Source organism: Heterodontus francisci, chromosome 12 (genome assembly GCF_036365525.1).
Source record: "Heterodontus francisci isolate sHetFra1 chromosome 12, sHetFra1.hap1, whole genome shotgun sequence".
Lineage (NCBI taxonomy): Eukaryota > Metazoa > Chordata > Chondrichthyes > Heterodontiformes > Heterodontidae > Heterodontus > Heterodontus francisci.
This window is the reverse complement of record NC_090382.1, coordinates 32569428-32592239: the sequence shown is the minus strand read 5'-3', so window position 1 is coordinate 32592239 and position 22812 is coordinate 32569428. Positions and strand designations below refer to the sequence as shown.

The following is a 22812-nucleotide window of genomic DNA, read 5'->3' as shown; positions in this document are numbered from 1 at the left end:
GAAATCATCTGACCTGGGCGTTGTTGTAAGGTCAGATAGGCTTAATGGCCACATTCAGCAACAGTAAGCAAGAACGCTATAGAAATTTGTTTAATCTTTGTTAAAGCTAAATCTGTGACTTCAGCCTGAGCTTTGACAGCCTTTCCTACGTTACAACTGAGCTTGCACTGCAAAAATATTTGATAGGCTGTATAATTGGGATGTTCTGTAAGCTGCCATAGAAATCCAGGTTCTTCCTTTTCCTCATCCAAGTCAACTTGCTTTCCGTCCTTTTCCCAGTTTTTTTCTGCCTTCGTGTTTTGCTTTGTTTTGTAAACGCAGGGGCGGAACAGGCCCTTTCTCCTCATCGAACAACATCTCCGCTTTTCTACTTTCCTGCTCCGCTTTTTTTAATTATCAAGATATAGCTAAGTTAAAAGAGCATAAAAGGGCAGGGCAAAGAAGCAACCCAGTGTGAAAACGGCTACAGCATCGACGCCAATAACGCCCTCGCACCCAACGGCAGAAGCGCGTGCAGCTGGAGGTCAGGTGAGGTGGGAGGGGCTCGGAGGGAGAAAGTGAAGCTGTGATTGGAGGATCAGCCAGAGCGAGTGCGGGAGAGGTGTGTCCGGAACACAGAAGCACGTGGGTAGGCGAGGAGCTGGCAAAGTGCCTTCGTGTCCCGGGGAACACTGGCTTTAGAAAGTTCGAGAGATTTTGCTGCCAGCGTTTGAGCTGCTGCGGAGGGCGGGGGAGAGATATTCAGGAAAATTTCCACACAGCCATGCGGGACGGATCCGGTCAATGACCGGTATGTTTGACACCTCTAATTCAAACCGTTAGAAAAAAATGACGGCGGGAACATTCAAACAATATTTTGCCCGACCCCACGGGAAGCCGCGTGTGGCATCAAGAAGACGCAACGGAGGGCTGGCCTGATGTGCCGGCGGAGGGAGGCGGGGCATGACGTCAGGAGGTGGAGAGACGTCAACGCGCTCTGGTGCGTTGCCGTCACGCGCGGGGTTTCTTGGATGTGCGGAGCGGCAACATTGTAGGGAGAGAGTGGAGGGTGGTGTTTTTAATGTGAGTGTAAAGCGCACTGTGAAATTGATGGTGCTTGCGGCAAGCAGTGCGCAAACTTTGAATCTGTCTGAGTGCACGTTAATGAACTTAGTAGCTGCAAGCACACGTTTTTATTATTTATTTGTAATCCTTTTTTCCCCTTCCTCTCTTTGTATTTCCGGTAGGATCAGCCTCGCTGTGGGAACCAACAGGAAGCAGCATGGTTTAAGGAGCTAGAGCACTTTTGTGGAAGAGAAAGGATTAAGGTAACGAATAAATGTTGCATGAAAAGGGGATTTTCCTTATTTTAAGGGAGGAGGGATGAGCTCTAACGTCTCTTCAATCCATTTTCGCTTGTTGTAGTTACTCAGCGTTGTTGCGATTCTAAACTTTCCAAGGCCCACTTTCAGTAGGATCAAGGAAAAGTTATAACTACTTTGGATCTTGCAAGCTAGTTTTTAGTCTTAAATTCAGCATAAGTTACTTGACATCAATAAAACCAGCCAGCTTTTCCTGCTGTTCCTTTTCTAACACTCTAGGAATGTGAATTGAATTGAAAATACACATTTTCCTGTTTTTACTAATTAAATTGCTGCATTTAAAAAGAAACGACTTTTCACTTGCAAATTGATAAATTAGTACTTGCATAATGTTTTGTGTTGAAATCTGCACATGTTCCTCTTACAGGTCCATTTACCCTATTGTTTTAGTTGCTGCACTGGTTTTTGTCCTTTTACGCCAATTCAAAAGTTGTAGTATAAATCTTGAATTTGGTCTGATAGAATAATTACAGCACTGAAAGAGGCACTTTGGCCTGAAGTGTCCTTGCTGGCTCTCTGCAAGACCACCTCACCTGGTCCTGCTTCCCCATTCCCTGTAGCCATGCAAATGTTTTCTCTTTGGATTCTCCTCTAAAAGCCATGATGGAATCTGCCTCCATCACTATCAAGCAGTGTATTCCAGATCCTAACCACTCACTGTAAAAAAAAAAGTTTTTCCTCATGTCGCCTTTGGTTCTTTTGCCAATCACCTTGAATTGGTGTCTTGTTCTCGATCCTTCTGTCAATGGAAACAGTTTCTTTCTACTCTGTCCAGACCCCTCATGATTTTGAACACCTCTATCAAATCTCCTCTTAATCTTCTCCTCTCAGGAAATTAACCCCAGCTTCTCCAATCTATCCATGCAACTGAAGTTCCTCATTCCTGGAACCATTTTTGTGAATCTTTTCTGCACCCTCTCTAATGCCTTAGCGTCCTTCCTAAGATGTGGTGACCAGAATTGGACGCACTGCTCCAGTTGAGGCCAAACCAGCGTGTTATGCAAGTTCTTCATGGCTTCCTTGTGTTTGTACTCTATACTTCTATTAATAAAGCCCAAGATCCCATATGCCTTATTAACTGTTTCCTCAATTTGCCCTGCTGCTTTTACTGCTTTGTGAACATATTCCCCCAGGTCCCTCTGCTCCTGCACCCCCATTAGAATTGCCGCCTTGTTCTTCATACCAAAGTGAATCACTTCCCATTTCTCTGATTGAGTCTCATCTGCCACTTATTCATCCATTCCACCAGCCTGTCCATGTCATTTTGTAATTTATCATTATTCTCCTCTCATCACAATACTTCCAAGTTTGGTGTCATCTGCAAATTTTGAAATTGTGTCCTGTACATTCAAATCATTTAATATGTATCAAGAAAAGCTGTGGTCCTAACACCAACCCCTAGGGAACCCTACTATATACACCTTCCAGTCTGGAAGACTACCATTCAGCAAGATTATTTCCTGTCACTCAGCCAATTTTGTATCCATGCTGCTACTGTTCCTTTTATTCCATTGGATTTATTTATTTATTCATTCATTCATTCATTTTGACTCATGAACTGGTGTATGACTTCCTGGGTTGGTAGACTTGCATCTTGTTGGTTTGACAATGCTTGGAATGTAATTCCAGTGCGGTATCAACTGGTTTCAAAGCCTGTGACTCTCCTGAACAGTTTTTAACATTTTCCTACATTTAATTTAAGTACTTGGGTCTAGAAGGACAAGTTGCATGGAAATGTCATCAGCTCCAGATTCCTCTCCAAACTGTGCACCATTCTGACTTGGATGTATATCGCTGTCGTTCCTTCATCGCTGGGTAAAATTCCTGGAAATTCCTATCTAACAGCATTGTGGGATCAGTTCAATTTCTTGGACTGCAGTCCTTCAAGAAGGTGGTTTAGTATCGCCACCTTGAAGGTATCTTGGGATCAGGTAACAAATGCCAGCCTTGCCAGCAATGCCTACATCCCAAGAATCTATATATTTAAAACAAAAGAGGAGGGAGAAATGATCTGATTCAATGCCTACAGAGAGTGCAAAAATTGAGGGTAAGAGTTGCTGCATGATCATGCTAAAAGCCACTGATTTGTAGTTTTTCACAGAAAAATGGATGGAATCACTGAACAAGATCCCTTGAAGCACATACATCTGATTAAATTTGATCTGTTTAACCATCATCAACTAATCTTGAGCATGATTCTGCTGAACTCAAGCGATTCAATCATTCTCTCTTCTTCAGCCCACTGTTTGAGAAAGATTAATATCCCAGCTGTAGAGCGAGGAAAGTGAGTACCAACATCTTCCCAGTGTTCTCGAGAGCTGCGAGTGGGACAAGTGATTCATTATTACTGAGCTCTGTTTAAAAACAGGCATTTGCTCTACCCTGGGAACCTGAGCAGAACCCTGGTATTCTGTCAGCAAAGCACATGATGCAGAAGTGAAGAAAGTCAGAGGGTGTTTTGCTGCGTCAGATTGCTATCCCTGCTTGAATGTTTCATATTCAGGAAAAAATATATTGTTGAGGGCCAGTAACTGGTATGTCATTATGCGGAAGTATTAATGGTTGGCGTTGATGGTATTTGGGGTATGGGAATTTATCTTCCTCCTTCACCTTCCTCAGTATACAAGTATGCAGGCCTAGTACAGAACACTTTTTATTTCACTCAACTGTTAGAATTCTTCTGACAGTAGTGTCTGTTGATGGTTGTATTTCATATGTGTCTTTTAATAAATATCCCCTCAATCCCAAGTTTTTCCATTTCTCATGATGTTGGTGATCGTTTGGGTACAAGCATAGGCATCCTGTGGCCATTCTTTATATACGATTCTTGGTGCTATATGTTGGACCTGTATTCAACTGAGCCTGGTCCTCTCTTTGGCAGACAGAATAGCGAAGGAGGAGGGGTAGCACTGATGATCAAGGATGACAAGGGCATTCGTGAGAGGATCTGGCCTTAGAAGATCAAAAAGTAAAATCAGTATGGGTGGAAATAAGGAATGACCAGAATCAGAAAACACTGGTGGGAGTAGTTTATAGGTCCCCTAAGAGTAGTTATACAGTTGGACAGAGCATTAAACAAGAAATTATTGGAACTTGTAACAAAGGCAATGTAATAATTGTGGGGGACTTTAATCTTCATATAGACTGGGACAATGAAATTGGCAGGAGTGGTCTAGAAGATGAGTTTGTGGAATGTTTTCAGGACAGTTTCTTGGAGCAATATGTTGTGGAGTCAACTAGGGATAAAGCTATCTTAGATCTAGTATTGAAGCAGGGTTAATTAGCAATGTCATAGTAATGGATCCACTGGGAAATAGTGATCATAATACCAGTAAATTCCATGTTAAGTTTGAAAGTGACATGCTCCAATCACAAACAAGAATCTTAAACTTAAAAAGCCAATTACGTAGGTATGAGGGGAGAACTGGCTAAGGTAAATTGGGTAAATGGACTAAAAGATATGGTGGTAAATGAACAGTGGGAAACCTTTTAAAGAAACAATTCAAAATGTTCAACAAAAATATATTCCTTTGAAAAACAAAAATTCAACAAGAAAGTCTCATCTGTGGCTCACTCAGGAAGTTAAGGATAGTATTAGATTAAAAGAAAAGGCTTACAATGTTGCAAAAAAAGAGTAGCAAGTATGAGGATTGGGAGTGTTTTAGAAACCAGCAAAGGGCCACCAAAAAGTTGATGGGGAGGGAAAAAATAGTGTCAGAGTAAACTAGCCAGTAATATAAAAACAGATCGTAAGCAAGAGAGTAGCGAAACGCTGGTCCCTTGAACGCAGAGACAGGAGAAATTATCATGGGGAATGAGGAAATGGCAGAGGCATTGAACAAATATTTTGTCTGTTCACAAGTTCCATACCAGAATTAGACAGTAACTTAGGGGCTAAAAAGAGTGAGGAAATTAATATCAGCAGAGAGAAAATATTGGAGAATCTTAAGGGACTAAAATCTGACAAATCTCCCAGACCTGATGGCCTACATCCTAGGGTTCTAAAAGAGATAGCTGCAGATATATTGGATGCACTAGCTATGACTTTCCAAAATTCCTTAAATTCGGGAACGGTCCCAAGAGATTGGAAGTTGTCAAATGTTATACAGCTTTTCAAGAAAGGAGGGAGAGAGAAAATGGGAACTACAGGCCAGTTAGCCTGACATCAGTCGTTGGGAAAATGCTGGCATCTATTATTAAGGAAGTCTTAACAATGCACTTAAAAAAGCACAATATGATTAGAACAAGTCCACGTAGTTTTAATAAAGGGAAATCCTGTTTGACATATTTGTAGTATAATGTAGTATACCTGGATTTCCAAAAAGGCATTTGATAAGTTGGTTAATAGGCAAGATAAGGGCTCATGGAGTCGGGGGCAATATATTAGCATGGATAGATGATTGATTAACAGACTGGAAGCAGCGAGTGGGCATAAATAGTGCACTTTCAAGTTGGCAGGCAGTAAATAGTGGAGTGTCGCAAGGATCAGTGCTGGGGCCTCAGCTATTTACACTCTATATTAATGACTTAAATGACGAGACAGAGAGTAATGTATCTACGTTTGATACAAAGATAGATAGAAATGTAAGCTGTGGGAGGTCACAGAGGCTGCAAAGAGATGTATACAGGTTAAGTGAGTGGGCAACAAGATGGCAGGGTATAATGTAGGGAACTGTGAAGTTATGCACTTTGACCTTAAGAATAGAAATCAGAATTCTTTTGAAAAGGTGTGCAACTTGTAAGTGTCGATGTTCAAAGAGACTTGGGTGTGCTTTTACAAGGAATGCCGAAAGTTAGCATGTAGGTATAACAAGCAATTCGGAAGGCAAATGGCATGTTGGCCTTTTATTGCAAGGGGATTGGAGTACAGGAATAAGCAAGTATTGCTACAATTGCACAGGCTTTTGGTGAGACCACATCTGGAATACTATGTGCAGTTTTGGTCTCCACATTTAAGTGGATATACTTGTATTGGAGGCAGTGCACATAAGGTTCACTAGATTGGTCCCTGGAATGAGGGGGTTGTCCTATGATGAACTAAGTAAATTGGGCCTGTATTCTTTGGAGTTTAGAAGAATGAGAGGTGATCTCATTGAAACAAAAAAGCTTCTAAAGGGGCTTGATAGGGTAGACACAGATTATTTCTGCTGGTTGGGGAATCTAAAACACGGGGCAGTCTCAGGATTAGGGGCTGATCATTTGGAACTGAGATGAGAAGAAATTACACTCAAAGGGTTGTGAATCTTTGGAATTCTCTACCCCAGAATGTAGTGGATGCTCCATTGTTGAATACATTTAAGGCTGGGATAGACAGATTTTTGGTGTCTCAGGGAATCCAGGGGTATGGCGAGCGGGTGGGAAAGTGGAGTTGAATCCCAGAGCAGCCATGATCATTTTGAATGGCAGAGCAGGCTTGATGGGCCATATGGTCTGCTCCTGCTCCTGTTTCTTGTGTGCTGTACTTCTCTACATATTCTCTTTTCAACAAGAACCTTGGATGCTAAAGTGCAGGTACCCTGCCTAATCTTTTCCCCTTTGACTCCCTCTGTATGATTGGAGGCACTGAAGCCATTTGTAGTTCCTTTTATTGCTGATATTTTTACTTCATGAAACTATTAAAGGTTAATTTTAGTACTGGATCGCAAGTATTTTCAGTGCATGTGCTAACTCCTGATATTGCTGCTGTATTGGTTGCAAGACTGGTGATTTTGCATATAAAGGCATTGTGAAGTGTACTGAGTTGTTCGATGTGTAAAGCCATATACCTGGTCTATGCTAAATTGGCTGGTCTCAATCGAACTGGAAGCAGAAGAGGGAAAAAACAACTATGCAGTGATTCGCACTGGAAGCTGGGTGTGCGTGAACCTCTGGCAAGAGCAAGATCAACGTTTGTTTTCATCAGTTGTATTTGGTAATGAATTGTGTCTTGTTTCCGCAAATTGTCAGGTGCGTACACCATCTCTGTCACAGGTCAGGCAGTTCCATCTCCAATATAAATAAAAGCAAAATACTGCAGATGCTGGAAATCTGAAATAAAAACAAGGAATGCTGGAAATACTTAGCAGCTCTGGCAGCACCTGTAGAGCGAGAAGCAGAGTTAACGTTTCAGGCCATTTCCAGTGTGTGCTGAGTTAGATGATCTCAGATGGGGTGCAGTTGCTTCATCCTGTTAAGGGAGGGAAAATCAGTGGGTTCGAAATCTCTGTTCTTTGCCCTCCATCTGTAGTCTTAGAACATCAACTTGTATTTATATTGTGCAGCTAAAGTTTGTAGACTTTCCGTGGTGTTTCACTGACGTGTTACCAGACAGAAAACTGCATCAAAGAAAGATATTAGGAAGGTAAAGGTTTTAAGAAGGCTCTTAAAGGATGAGACTGTGGTAGAGAAATTGAGTCAGTTAGGGAGGGGATTCCAGACCATAGAGCTTGAACAGCTGAAGGCGCGGTTGCTAATCCCAAGACAAAATGAAGGGTGCAGGACAGACGAGAGTTAGGGGAGCGGCAATTAATAAGGGTGGTGGGGGTGGCAGGTGGTGGTTAGCTTGTTGGGCTGAAAGACTTGCCTCTCCCTATCTCTAGTCTCCATGAAGAGATTTAAACACGAGGATGTGAATTCTAAATTTAAGGCATTGGGGGAACTGGGAGCCAATATGGATCAGTGAGGAAAAGTTGATAGTGAATGGGACTTGGTGCTGGATAGGATACGGACATCAGGGATTTGGATAATTTGAGGTTTACGTAGGTTTGCATTTGAGGCTGCAAGGCGGTATAGACAGGTTAAGTGAGTGAACAACAAGATAGCCGTTGGAGTATAATGTAGGGAAGTGTTAAGTTATTCACTTTGGTCGTAAGAATAGAAAAATAGAATATTTTTAAAAGGTGTGAAACTTGTAAGTGTTGATTTTCAACAGAACTTGGGTGTGCTTGTACAAGGAATGCAAAAAGTTAGCATGCGGGTTTAACAAGCAATTAGGAAGGCAAATGGCATGTTGGCCTTTATTGCAAGGGGATTGGAGTACAGCCTTGCTACAATTGCACAAGGTTTTGGTGAGACCACATCTGGCGTACTATGTGCAGTTTTGGTCTCCACATTTGAGAGGATTCTGAAGAGGCTGGATAGCGTAGACACTGAGAGGTTATTTCCCATGGTCGAGGAATCTGAAGCGTGGAGGCAAAATCTCAGGATAAGGGGCTGATCATTTGCCTCACTCAAAGGGTTGTGAATCTTTGGAATTCTTTACCCCAGAGGGTTGCGAATGTTCCATTGTTTAATACATTTAAGGCTGGGTTAGGCAGATTTTTGGTCTCCGGGAATCACAGGATAGGCGAGCAGATGGTTAAGTGGAGTTGAAGCCCAAGATCAGCCATGATTGTATTGAATGGCGGAGGAGACTCGCTGGGCCATATGGTCTACTGCTGCTCCTATTTCTTGTGTTTTTGTGACACATTTAAGATTGGCAAAAAAAAAACAGCAGTGACTTGAAAAGGATTTTATCCAACAAGTTGTTGTGGTCTAGAATAAAGGCCTGCTCGGGTCTGCAAAAAAAAATCCCTAACCTGAGCCCGACAGAACCACATCCGACCCGGCCCGAGTCCTTCTATTTTTTTTCCCGCGCCCGACCCGACCATCAGTTAACTTACCTTCCGTTTTTCACTTTGTTGCTGATCTGCACAAGCTTAAAATAACTAACAAAACCCTTTCTAGTCCAAAAATTAAATTAACATTTGAGCCACATACCTGTGATGGAGCGTGTCTGACTCGGCCCGACCCGACCCCAAATGCCAGACCTGGAATTGCAACCCGACCCGAACCCGACATGTGTCGTCTGGTCCTGTTGGGTTCTGATCGGGTAGCAGGCCTTTAATCTCGACTGGACTGCCTGAAAGGGAGATTCTGTAACTTTTCAAATGGGAATTGGATAAATACTTCGAAGGAAAAAAATTAGAGCTATGGGGAAAGAGTAGGGATTAATTGGACAGTTCTACTGGAATTGACAGGTTTGATGGACTGTTGAGCAGGTTGGGCCTATACTCACTGGAGTTTGGAAGAATGGGAGCTGATCTTTTTGAAAGCATACAAGTTTCTGAGGAGTATTAAGGGGGTAGATGCTGAGAGGATGTTTCTCCTTGTGGAGGAATGTAGAACTACAGGGCACAGTTTAAAAATAAGGGGTGTCCCTTTTAAGACAGATGAGGAATTTCTTTTCTTGGAGGGTCATTAATCTTTGGAATTCTCTTCCCCAGAATGCAATGGAGGCTGGGGCATTGAATATATTAAAGGCTGAGCTAGACAAATTTTTAAGGGATCTATAAGGGAGTCGAGGGGTATCGGGCCGGCAGGAAAGTGTAGTTAAGGCCACAATCAGATCAGCCATGATCTTATTGCATGCAGAGCAGGCTTGAGCGGCCAAATAGTCTACTCCAGCTCCTGTTTCTTAAGATTTTATGAAATGGCCTACCAAGCTACTCGGTTGTATTTTAAACCCCTACAGAAAAGTTGAAAAAGAATAAAACTTGCATCGGCCTAAGCATCGTAAACGACAAAGGCGCATCTTGCCCAGTCAACCCTGCAAAGTCGTCGTCATAACATCTTGTCCCAGCCTCCATCAGTTTTCTTGGGTATGTCCTGTTAGGACAGACTCTGTCAGAGGTGGCGGCACAGTGGTATACAGTTGGGAGAGAGTGGCCCTGGGAGTCCTTAATGTTGAGTCTGGACCCCATGAAGTTTAATGGCATCAGGTCAAACATGGGCAAGGATTGTCACCTACCAACTCCCCTCAACTGAAGGATGAGTACGCCACAATGTTGAACACTGCTTGGAAGATGCACTGAGGGTAGCAAGGGCACAGAATATACTCTGAATGGGGGACTTCTGTGTTCATTGCAAAGAGTGGTTCAGAAGCACCTCTACTGACTGAGCTGGCTGAATCCATATCTGCCAGAAAGGGCCTGTAGCAGGTGGTAAGAGAATCAACAAGAGGCAAAAACCTGCTAGACCTCACCAATCTACCTGTCGCCGATGCAACTGTCCATGAGTGTATTGGTAGATGGACCACAGCACAGTCCTTGTGTAGACGAAGTCCTGTCTTCCCTCTGAGGATACCCTCCATCCTGTTGGACACTCAACGTGCTAAATGAGAAAGATTCAGAACAGATCTAGCAACTCAAAACTGGGCATCCATGAGGCACTATGGGCCATTAGCAGAATTGTATTCCACCACAATCTGTAATCTTGTGACCCGGCATATACCTCACTCTACCTTTTACCATCAAGCCAGGGGTTCAGCCCTGCTTCAATGAAGAGTGTAGCACCAAGCATACCTTAAAAAAAAATGAGGTGCCAAACTGGTGATGTTACAACACAGGACAACATGCATGCTAAGCAGCAGAGGCAGCATGTGGTAGACAGAGCTAAGTGATCCCACAACCAGTGGATCAGATCAAAGCTCTGCAGTCCTGCCACATCCAGTCGTGAATGGTGTCCTGGGCCCAACCATCTTCAGCTGCTTCATCAATGACCTTCCCTCCATCATAAGGTTAGAAGTGGGGATGTTTGCTGATGATTATACAGTGTTCAGTACTATTCGCAACTCCTCCAGATACTGAAGCAATCCATGCCCGTATGCACCAAAAACGCTACAACATTCAGGTTTGGGCTGTGGCAAGTCACATTTGTGCCAAACAAGTGTCAGGCAATGACCATCTCCAACAAGACAGAATTTAACCATCTTCCCTTGATGTTAAACAGTGACATTAGCTTTGCTGAATCCCCCACCATCAACATCCTGGGGGTTACCATTGACCAGAAACTTAACTGGACCAGCCATGTAAATACTGTGGCTACAAGAGCATGTCAGTGGCTGGGAATTCTGTGGTGAGTAATTTGCCTTGCCAAAGCCTGTCCACCATCTACAAGGCACAGGTAAAGGAGTATGATGAAATACTCTTAACTTGCCTGGATGTGTGCAGCTCCAAAAACACTCAAGAAGCTTGACACCATCCAGGATAAAGTAGCCCATTTGATCGGTACCCACTCCACCACCTTAAAGCATTCACTCCCTCCATCACCAGCAGACAATGGCAACAGTGTGTGCCATCTACAAGATGCACTGCAGCAATTCACCAAGCCTTCTTTGTCAGCACATTCCAAACCCACAACCTCTACCACCTAGAACAAGGGCAGTAAATGCATGGGCACGCCACCACTTTGACTTGGAACTACATTGGTGTTCCTTCATTGTAGCTCGGTCAAAAACCTGTAATTCCCTTTCTGACTGTAAGTGTACACACTGTACTCTGCATGGACTGCAGCGGTTCAAGAAGGTGGCTCACCATGACCACCTCCAGGGCAATTAAGGATGGGCAATAAATGCTGGCCTTGCCAGCGACACTCCCATTCCATGAATGAATAGAAGAAAATTGCCTGCTGACTGTGTTTGAATTGCACTTGGTAGACTATGCAGAAGGTTGCAGACTACAATCACAGTTTTTTGCACCCTAGGTTATACTTTGCGCGTGTTCTTCATGATTTGAAAACCTGTCATAAAGTACTTGCATTTCAGCTGTTGGTGTTGAACTGATTTGTTCACCCTGTGAAATAATACAAAGATGAAATGTCTCTCCTCTGTGTGCCCTACTGGGATTATTTCGGAAACAGGCCTGTTTTTTATAATTACCCTACACTTGCTCTGCCCCTGTGTAGAGTTGAGCTGCACTGCTGAAATCAGGTGTTGAGCTGATGTCAGACCCATGAGATGGAATGCTGTGTTCTTATGCACGTCAGAGCTGTGTTATTAGAAATATAATAAAAGTTACTGGCGCATTTTCTCTGCTTGATCCCTCTACAGACTTTGACATCATGAGCCGCACCATCCTCTTCCGTTGCCTTTTCTCAATTCCGTATTTCCCAGTACCTCAGCTGGTGTTGAGACCTTCTGCGTTTGATGCTAGTTTTTAGTCCGTTTGCTTCTTCTCTTTCTTACCAATCCCAACCACCCACCCTGCAAAAAGCAAGAGCCTACACATTTCACTTCATTTCCTGCATTGTTTTACCTGCCAGATCCTTTGCATCTGTGGTTCTATGCTGCTTCATACAGTTACTGACACATATCTTCGCATCTTATTCCCTACACATTTATATTGTTTGGAACCTGTTTTGAGCAGACCCTTGGTGCTTTGCTTATTAGGGACAGCAGGGAAGGGAACCTATAGGAGTGTAGGTTGTTTTTAGCCTGTCTTCAAGCAACTAGGTCAGAAACAGTACTGCTAAAAGCTGGTGAGTGAGTTACTGACCTTATCTTTTGGGGTGGGTTGGGGAGGGGCAGAAATTAAAAGGTAAAGAAAATTTAGTCTCTGCACTTCTAGTTCCTTTTGGGTTTGGCTTCTGCTGAGACACTAGCCCACTCCACTACTTCACCCAGCGGCCTTATTTCTTGTGTGAACCCGAATGGTGAGTGTTTGCAGGCAGTTTAACTACAACACTCACCCAACATTCACACATTTCACATTTTTCGGCGGGAATCACTGGATAGTGGTTGTATTGGGGTCTCTGGCTGTTTTATTTTAAGATTTCTTTTTTCTAGTGCAGGAATCCTACAACAGTCTGCTGCCATCAAGGGTGCGATCAGCTAACTCATCACAGATTGGGAATTGAACCTGGGACCTGCCTTGTTTCGTAGAATCATAGAATGGTTACAGCACAGAAGGAGGTCATTCAGCCCATCATGTCTGTAAAAGCATCTCAGCTAGCCCCACTACCCTGCCCTTTCCCCATGGCCCTGCAAATCTTTTCTCTTTTGAAAGCCACAATTGAATCTGCCTCCACCACACACTCAGGCAGTGCATTCCAGATCCTAACTGCTCACTGCATAAAAAGGTTTTTCCTTATGCCGCCTCTGGCTCTTTTGCCAATCGCTTCAAATCGAATCCTCTGGTTCTTAATCCACCAATGGGAACAGTTTCTCCTCATTTACTCTCTCTAGATTTTGAACACCTCTATCAAATTTCCTCTACCTTCTCTGAAGAGAACACCTCCAGCTTCTCTAATCTAGCCTTGTAACTGAAATCCCTCATCCCTGGAACCATTCTCATGAATCTTCTCTGCATCCTCTCTCATGTCTTAACATCCTCCTAAACAGCACCATCTGCTGTCAGCTTCCAGAATCGCCTCTTGGTGGCGCATCATGGAAATCTGCCACAGGTGCTGTGCCTGTGGCGATCATCGGGAGGTGTTATTTGTAGGGTGTGATGATGACTTTTTCCATCCCCTGCCCACCCTCCTAGTCAATCTGCTTGACCAAGTTACCTCTGCTACTAATGGAGTGGCAGATATTCTGTTTCTAGAGCATTACCAGTTTATGGATACAATTACCCTTAAGCTGGCTACCAAGTGGCATCAAGGGCAGTCAGGTTCTTGCATCCAATTCATCTATCTTCTTGGGGAAAGCCTGCTTGGTGCCTTGTCATTCAGCATGGCTGAAATCAGGAACTGAGCAAAGGAGGAATTGGAAGTGCATCGGATCTTTAATGATAGGTGCCATCATAGAACACACAGATTTTCTCTCCCACTTATGATGGCCCTTGATTTGAGGTCCACTGCCTCATTGCTGCTCTGACTGCAGTAAGTTATTTAATCACAGCCAGTTACCCAAACCTGGGACTTTTCCTGTCTGTTTTGCCTGTGTGCTAAAGGCTGCTCAGGTATGAATTTGAAACCCGACCTGGGCCCAACCAGACTACCGTAATAAAGCTAATTATATCAAACAGGTTATTGTGCTCTACCTTGTCCAAATGTTGTGATCCTCCATTCTGGCAGCATATTTCCCGCCGTGATGTCCTGGCTGAATATTCAAATTTTGAAGATTACTTCCCTCCCTGAGCAAGGCAGCACTGCGCCCACGCCCAGCCCGACCCGAGTCCGAATACCGGACCTGGAAGAGACTCGACCCAAACCCGGCACACCATCTGGTCTGGTTGGGTTGGGATCTTGTAGCCATGCTTTACTGTGTGCTACACTATGTTGCAAGCAGAACCATTGTGAAAGCAATTACTGTCCAGTGGTTCTTCAGGTTTAATTTGGAATCTCATTACTTCTAAGTCTGCAGAGGCAAGCAAGTTTCCCTGATGACTTGGAATAAAGGGAGCATCTTTGAGCCATACAGGTTTGGATGAGTTACTTGACTCCTGCCAGAGCAGCAGTAGGTATATGATAGTCGGTTTCAGGGAGAAGGGAAATCAGCCAGAATCCCAGCTGCTGATTCCTACATGGCACCCTTTCCTGGAAAGGCATGTGTGGATGTCAGATGAGGACAGGTTAGGGTGCAACTGTGATATCCTCCACAGTTGCAGAGCTCCCCACTGTTGAGGTCTACACGTGAAGAGCAACCACTCGGGCATGGTGCTAGATGATTGGGTTACATTTCCACAGGAGGCAATCAGCAGCTTTGGAAGGAGAAGGGATAAATTTATTGAGGATAAAAATGTGCAGTGGCCTGGGTGTTTTCTTGTCCAGGCCCAGACAAGTCAAAGATTCTTTCTAGTGGAGCCTTTTCTTCCTCTGAGGTTCCCTATTGAGGAAATGCATTTTTAAACTTTAGGCCAGTTGCCACATTCAAAAGGTTCAACAGGAAGTGCTGCCTACCTACTGAAGTTTGCAATGAACTACAGGTTATTGCTCTGATTTGCAGTGATGACATCAAGGTCATTAAATGTTTCACTTGTGCATGTTATGCATCACGCTTGGGGAGTTTCCTGATTAACTGTCCACCACTGGACCCACTGTGCTGCCAATTCCACAGGGTTCATTACAAAAATTCGTTGCTTCACTGTCGCTGGGTCAAAATTCTGGAACTCCCTAACAGCACTGTGGGTGTACCTACTCCTCATGGTTCAAGAAGGTGGCTCACCACCACATTCTCAAGGGCAATTAGGGCTGGGCAATAAATGCTGTCCTAGCCAGCGACGCCCACATGCAATGAACGAATTAAAAAAAAATCGAAAGGAATGCATTGGAGTCATTGTGAGGCAGTGACCTTGTGTCTAGATTCAAATCCTTCCATCTTCTTCCCTTCATAAACTTGACCTCATCCGATGCTCTGCTGCCTGTTTCCTAACCCTTACTAAGTCCCGTTCACCCATCACCCCTGTGCTTGCACCTTGTATGGGCTCATCAGTGCAGCAATACCTTGATTTTAAAATTCCCATTCTCCTGCTCAAATCAATCCATGGCCTTGCCGCTCAAGCTTTGCTCCTGTGTTTTATGCAGCAACAACTACTTGCATTTTTATAGTGTAGTAAGATATCCCAAAGTGCTTCAGGGGAGCATTATCAGACAGAATTTGACACGAGCCATGCAAGGAACTATTAGAAAAGTTGACCAGATGCTTGGACAAAGGTAGATTTTAAAGAGCATCTTGAGGTGGAGAGATTTAGGACCTAGATCTCGATTGTAGGACTGGAAGAGGTTACAGAGATGTGAGCAGCATGGCCATGGATTGATTTGAGCAAAAGGATGGGAATTTTAAAGTTGAGGCATTCTTGGACCAGAGAGCCAAGGTAGATCAGCAAGCACAGGGGTGATGGGTGAACAGGACTTGGTGTGAGCTAGGATACAAGCAGGAGAATTTTGGATATGTTCAGGTTGATGGAAAATGGAAGGACAGCTAGAAGAGAATATTATCTGAACCATTTCAGAATTACAACTGTCATGCCAGCTTTTATTGAAAATTTCTCTTTAATCCACTGACTGGAGTTCTGAATTTATATTTTTTAAAGAAATTTGAGAGAACAGATGAAGGATGACTTTGCTGGCAGCTTAGGATGGCCACCTAATTTGCAACACTATATCTTACATTGCAAGGCCTGTGAGGAGGGATATGAAATGTCTGCTCATCCCCAGCAAGAACGAAGACCCAGGAAGTTTAAGGGAACTATTCTTTTTTTTCTTTTAGCAAGAAGAAATACTGCTAACTACTATAATAAAAGCAAAATACTGCGGATGCTGGAAATCTGAAATAAAAACAAGAAATGCTGGAACCACTCAGCAGGTCTGGCAGCATCTGTGAAAAGAGATCTCTTTTCACAGATGCTGCCAGACCTGCTGAGTGGTTCCAGCATTTCTTGTTTTTATTACTGCTAACTACTATGCTTGAATGACAGTGTCATGTGACAAACCCCTCCCCATCTGTGGTTTTAAGCTTGTGTTTTTTTCTACAGCAGCAAGGGGAGGCTTCTGGACACTGGCATGTGCAGACCCAAGTGGGAGTCCTGCTCTCTCTTTCTTTCTCTCTCTCTCTCTCTCTCTCTCTCTCTCCATTTGAGCTTACAAACTTTGAACTCTGCTTGTTGACTGGTAGCCGAAGTATGCAAAGGTGGTCAATCAGAAACCCGTTGGTGAAAATCATCTGCACCACTGTCTCCAAGAGACCCACGGAACCAGTCATCTACCACTTCAAAGCCTCAGGACCACTGAATTCAGCTAGAAGCCAGCCGAATCACCAAACGCCACAGACTGTATACCCCTTTTTTGCTATGGACTCTAACTCAACCAATCTACCTTTCCCTACTCTAACCTATTTGTGTGTGTGTGCGCAAGTGAAAGATGGCGTGTAGTTTATTGTTTTCATGAGTTCGGTTTAGGTACAATAAAATTAACCTCTTTGTTAAACTCACGGAAGCCTGTCCAGTTGATTCTTGTTATGATCATAGCAAGTAAGTAATCAAGCACCTACTGATCTGGCCAGTACATTCACTTTAAAAAAGAATTAAATCTGTTGTGGTCAATCAAGGGGAGGGAAAAGAGGGAAGCCCTTCCACCCCTCCTCACTTGACTGTAACCCAACAGCGTAGCTTGGCAATATAATCTGTAGCTACTTCAGATTGCACTAAAATAAAAACAAGAAATGCTGGAAATACTCAGCAGGTCTGGCAGCATCTGTGGAGAGAGAAGCAGAGTCAACGTTTCAGGTCAGTGACCCTTCATCAGAACTGGCAAATGTTAGAAATGTAATAGGTTTTAAGCAAATAATGCGGGGGGTGGGGAAAGAGATAACAAAAGGCTAGGTGCTGATAGGACATGGCGAATAACTGACCAGAGGCAAACTGTAATATTAGTGGTGTGCTGAAAGACAAAGCGTTAGTGTAGAGAGGGTGTTAATTGACAGAAAAATGAACAGCCCTGGCCCAAAGCGCAAACATGAGAAAAACTGTGGGTAGGCACATGGTTAAAAAAAAAAATTGAATGACGAAACAAACTAAAATAAAAAGTGGGGCCCATCATGCTCTGAAATTATTGAACACAATGTTCAGTCCAGCAGGCTGTACTGTGCCTAATCAGTAAATGAGATGCTGTTCCTCGAGCTTGGGTTGATGTTCACTGGAACACTGCAGCAAGCCCAGGACAGATACGTGGGCATGAGAGCAGGTAGTGGAGGGGGGTGGTGTGTGTTGAAATGGCAAGCAACCGGAAGTTCCGAGTCAAGCTTTCGGACTGAGTGGAGATGTTCCGCGAAGCAGTCACCCAATTTCATTTTGGTCTCTCTGGTGTGGAGGAGACCACATGGTGAGCAGCGGTATAACAAGCAGTATACTAAATTGAAAAATACAAGTAAATTGCTGCTTCACCTGAAAGGAGTGTTTGGGGCCTGGGATGACTCCAAGCTTCTGGTTCCTTGCCATTTCAACACACCCCTCTGCTCTCATGCCCACATATCTGTCCTGGGCTTTCTACAGTGCTCCAGTGAACACCAATGCAAGCTCGTGGAACAGCATCTCATTTACTGACTAGGCATGCTACAGCCTGCCGGACTGAACATTGATATAATTTAAAACATAATTTCACAGCATTTTGGGGCCCTCCATTTTTAATTTTAATTTTTTGTTTTATTTGTTTTAGTTCGTTTCATTTTTTTTTACCATGTGCCTACACACTTTCATGTTTGTGCTTTGGGCTAGGGCTGTTCATTTTTCTGTCAATTAACACCCTCTCTGCACTAACGCTTTGTCTTTCAGCACACCATTAACATACCGTTTACCTTTGTTCGATGACCTTCAGGTCAGTTATTCTCCGTGACCCTCTGTCCTATCAACACCTTGCCTTTTGTTATCTCTTTCCCCACCCCCGCTTTTATTTGCTTAAAACGTATTACATTAATAGCATTTGCCAGTTCTGATGAAGGGTCACTGACCTGAAACGTTAACTCTGCTTCTCTCCACAGATGCTGCCAGACCTGCTGAGTATTTCTAGCATTTCTTGTTTTTATTTCAGATTTCCAGCATTTGCTTTTATTCCGATTGCACTACGTGCGCAAGTAGGTAACCAGGGATGTGGGTTGTACTTATGAAATTATGCTGTAAAAAGACGGACATTAAATTAACATTCAAATGTCACTTGCTATTGCATTTTGTGTGGGAGTCAAATGAACATACAACATTGATACAGGATAAGTGAGTGGTGCAGCATGATGGTGGGGAATTGCCATCTTTCTGCACTAACTTCTTCTCATCTGCAGTTTTGAAAATACTTTTTGGCTGAACATGTGGGAATTAATTAGGGGAAAAGGGAAATCCTACCTGTACCTAACTGGAGATTATTTAAATTTATCTTTTTCAAAAAACAGGCTAACAGGAGCTTTTGGAAATATTGAAACCTGTGAATTTTGATGTCTGTCTCCGGTTTTTGCTGTGGCTAAAAACTAATCCACCTTCGGTCATCATCGTGCCGATCTCTGACTGTAGCCCTCATGTCCGTGCCTGTCATGGACAAACACAAAGTAAAGCGAGCACGTCTCGATCGCATTTGCGAAGGTAAGAGGTTGAAGTTGAAAAGGATGTCATGTGAAGTTGTGCTTCGGTGTTATATTAAGTGATTTGAAGAAGAATATACTTGGCCATATTGCATATAATTATTTCCAAGCTTATTTTGTTTTGGGCTGGAGAATTACTGCGTCTCATCTGTTGGTGCATACCTTGTACTTAGCTACCATGTATAAGTTCTGAAACTTGCCATGTGGGAAGTCAATGACGTACATCCAGGCCTGAGGTAAAAAAGTGTTCACAAATTACTACCTATTGGGACGGCCATGAGGATGCTGTTATAAAATGCCATTGAAATTCATCGCGATGATTTTGAAAGAAGTCTGAACTCTGCATTGAAGGCTCCCATGTCATCCTGCATTCTTTTGAAGGGCTACCCCTTTCTGAAATCAAAGAGACAGCTCCGGTGTCCCAAATGCCCAGCGCTAATTGAAGTGTTGGAGTTTAAATATTAATCTTTTGAGTATAATTTTCCCTTGTGTATAGTTGTGGAACCCTGCCAACTGAGGCTGTTGAATTTTTGGATAAGAATATTTGTCTGATACATGCTCCTACTAGCACCTCACGCATTCAGACTGTTGAAAACTGTTAAATAATGGCACCGTGCATCCTTCTGCAAATGCTGTAGTGCAGCAGAGAAGGTTAGGAATGTCTAGTGTGCCAGTGCATGTGGCAATAGAGCGTCTCAGCATTCGTTCCAGGTAAAAATGCAAATCCGTGGCTTTGATACCGCAATAAAAATCGCTACAGAACATCATCCAAGGCGGAGTGCGCAGAGTCAGATCCTTTCCTGAGTTTGAGTGAAGATTGTCCACGTGGTTTATTGAGAGAAGGCCAGAAGGATTTGAGGATCTCTAACAGTAATTGGTGTTAAAGCGACACATCAGTAAAAGGAAGGGCATGCTTGTAGTTTTGGTTTGTTTTGTGTGAGGGAAATTGTTCTGATTTTTCTAGCTATCCTGTACTAAATGAGGGGACAGCTTGCAAAAATGACTTGAGGGTGCCTCCTGTAGTATTCCTTCAAAATAATGTTTTGATACTCCCTTTTGGGAAACTTTTGAGTTCTTCCAAATAATGTCCTTGGAATCTGTGTTGACCAGAAGCAAAAATAACAGATGACATTTTTGAGACAGCGTGCACTCTTTCAAGCAATAACACTTGTGCCATTCACCAAAGTCAATAAATACAAAATAGGGCTACCTGTGATTTGACTCTTGGAGTAATACCCTGTTGAGTGCTCTTGTTAACTGGATTTGTAAGTGTCTCATAGTCTCTTCATTGTTGCAGCCAGTAGGTTAAAGTGTCTGTTTTAAATGATGATTAATGGATTCCTGGGAGCAATAAATTTATTCAAGAAATAAAAGGCTGCAAATGTTGAACATTTGAAATAGAAGAAAAATCTATTCGTGGAGTTAATGCCTGTCATTTTGTAAAATTGTAGAATAAAATTTTTGACAAAAAGGTCGTTTGGCCACTTCATGCATGAATCAGTGGTGTAGCTCTACTTCAGCTATCAACCCTGATCCTATTTTTCTACTCTTTCAACATACTCTTTAATATTTTCCTTCTGAAGTGATTTATCTAAATCCCTTTAAATGTCTTGATCTTGCTCTAATAACCACTTACATAATTTATTTCATATTCTCTAACTCTTCAGGGAAAAAAAAAGTAACCTCGCCCTTTCAGTGTTTAATACTGATCCCAAATTTATGCTCTCTTGCTGGTTCACCAATCAGTGGAAATAATATCTCATTCTTTCAACCTCTCAAATTCTTTCAAAACTTCTAATAGTTTTTAGTTTGTCCTTAGCCTTCTCTGCTCGAATGAATACAGCCCTAGTTTTTAAACCCTCACATTAGATTGTAGTCTTATAATTAGTTGCTCTCTGGTATTTTGTTCTTTAATATTGTGCACTGCTTAGATAATGGAGGGGAGGTGGAGTTTGTCCAGTTTTGGATTAAAAGAAGGCTATCATGAGTGTTTGGTGAAGAAGCATAATGCTAAGTCACTGTCCAGCATATGAGGTTACTCACAATTGCATACCCCTAGTATTTCTTTTCTGTAGTTTACTTTGTCAGTTTATCTCTTCTGCTACCTCTGCAAGCGGACTTAGTCCCTGTCATGGCAGGGAGGTGGAGCTTGCCCATATTGCTCAGTAATACTGTTCTGTAACTTCTAGTGATTAGAGTCTCCTTTCTCTTGAGCAATATGGGTAATTTTGCCGCCATTTGAATAAAATGTTCTTCATCAATCCAATTGACAGTATCAGGATTATTGCAGAGTAGTTAAAGTATATCTGACATGATGTGCTTTGTTTGTGCCAGCAGCACCATTATTTTTCTTTGCCAATTTTTGCCACTTCTCATCTGCAGATATTGACTCCTGCTGGAGCATTGTTTCCAATGCTGGCTGCCCTCTAATACCTTAGCCAAGTAGTCATTATTAAATTAAGCCTTGATCGTGAGTGGCGGTAGGCTATTCAACCATGTAAGTAAGTGAGTGGGGACTGGCAGAGTGTGCTTACACTGTCTTGCTCAAACATCCACATTTGTGCATTTCTAGCAAGGAGTGCTAGGTAGCGATTGGGTTTGGGAACTCTCGCCATTTCTTTCTCTAATCCAGTGGGTGCTGAGACCAATTGAAGCACCCATGTCATGTCCCAGTTTAACACTGCACAGACCAGCGATACAACCTGGAACTTTCCTGGCCTGCATGACTTATTTGCCCTTGGATAATCCTGTTGAACCATCATGGAAGTTAGTAACAGCATCTGTAAGTACTGATGGGGTGTGGTATATGATAAAACCATAGGATTGATGAATGCCATCATTGCAATTGATTTGTAATTGACAAGATTTTTAAAGTTTTTTTTTATCCTTTGTATTACCAGGTTTCACTTGGAGTTTGCTTTCAGTTACTTTATATGCATAACTTGATGAGGTTACTTGATGTACTGAATAGCTTCTTTGATCTATTATCATGGGTATAAACAATGACTTGCCTGCCCATTTCAGATTTTTCATATAACCTCTTCCAGTTTTCCTTTGAATAACTAGTTAGCATTCAAATTCTGGGTCCATTAGTCCATCCAAGTTCTACACTGCATATTGTCACAGGATAAAGTTCACAAGCTCATTTCTTGCTATCTGGAAATGCAGCTACCAGTCCATTGACTTAGTATTCTGGGGTGTAACAAATTAACAAAAAGGGTGCAAGGAGGCTTAGTGCAGTAGGGAGTACACTGTGTCTTTTAGTCTTGGAGCATGGATTCAAATTCAATCCAGACTGACAGATTGAAAGACTCCTCGTTGCTTGGCTCCAAAATGAAATAACTTGGGCAGTCTCAACAATCTGGGGAGGTACAAGTCCACAGCACTTTTAAAATATTTGTTCATGGGATGTGGGCGTCGCTGGAATTTCAGCATTTATTGCCCTTCCCTCATTGCCCTTGAGAAGGTGTTGATGAGCTGCCTTCTTAAACAACTGCAGTCTCTGTGATGTAGTTATATCCACAGTGCTGTTTGGAAGGGAATTCTAGGATTTTAACCCTGTGACGTTAAAGGAGCAGTGATATAGTTCCACATCAACATAGTATGTGACTTGGGGAACTTTCAGGTGTTCCCATCTATCCTGCTGCCTTT

The 22812-nt window shown here is 42.9% G+C and overlaps 1 protein-coding gene across 4 annotated transcripts in view; it reads left to right on the top strand.

The window, feature by feature from the left end:
• Positions 1-684: 684 nt before the first annotated feature.
• Positions 685-22812, top strand: part of LOC137375802 (C-terminal-binding protein 1-like) — a 108603-nt gene continuing 86475 nt past the window's right edge. Inside the window, exons 1-4 of one of the 4 annotated variants that reach the window (XM_068043272.1) lie at positions 967-1062; positions 1227-1307; positions 3453-3645; positions 18976-19162. In XM_068043272.1, the coding sequence (XP_067899373.1) occupies positions 19099-19162 (64 nt within the window). In that variant the 5' untranslated portion in view covers positions 967-1062; positions 1227-1307; positions 3453-3645; positions 18976-19098. Of the gene's footprint in view, positions 791-966; positions 1063-1226; positions 1308-3452; positions 3646-18975; positions 19163-22812 lie in introns of those variants that run through there. The other 3 variants (XM_068043273.1, XM_068043271.1, XM_068043275.1) reach the window with 3 other exon arrangements.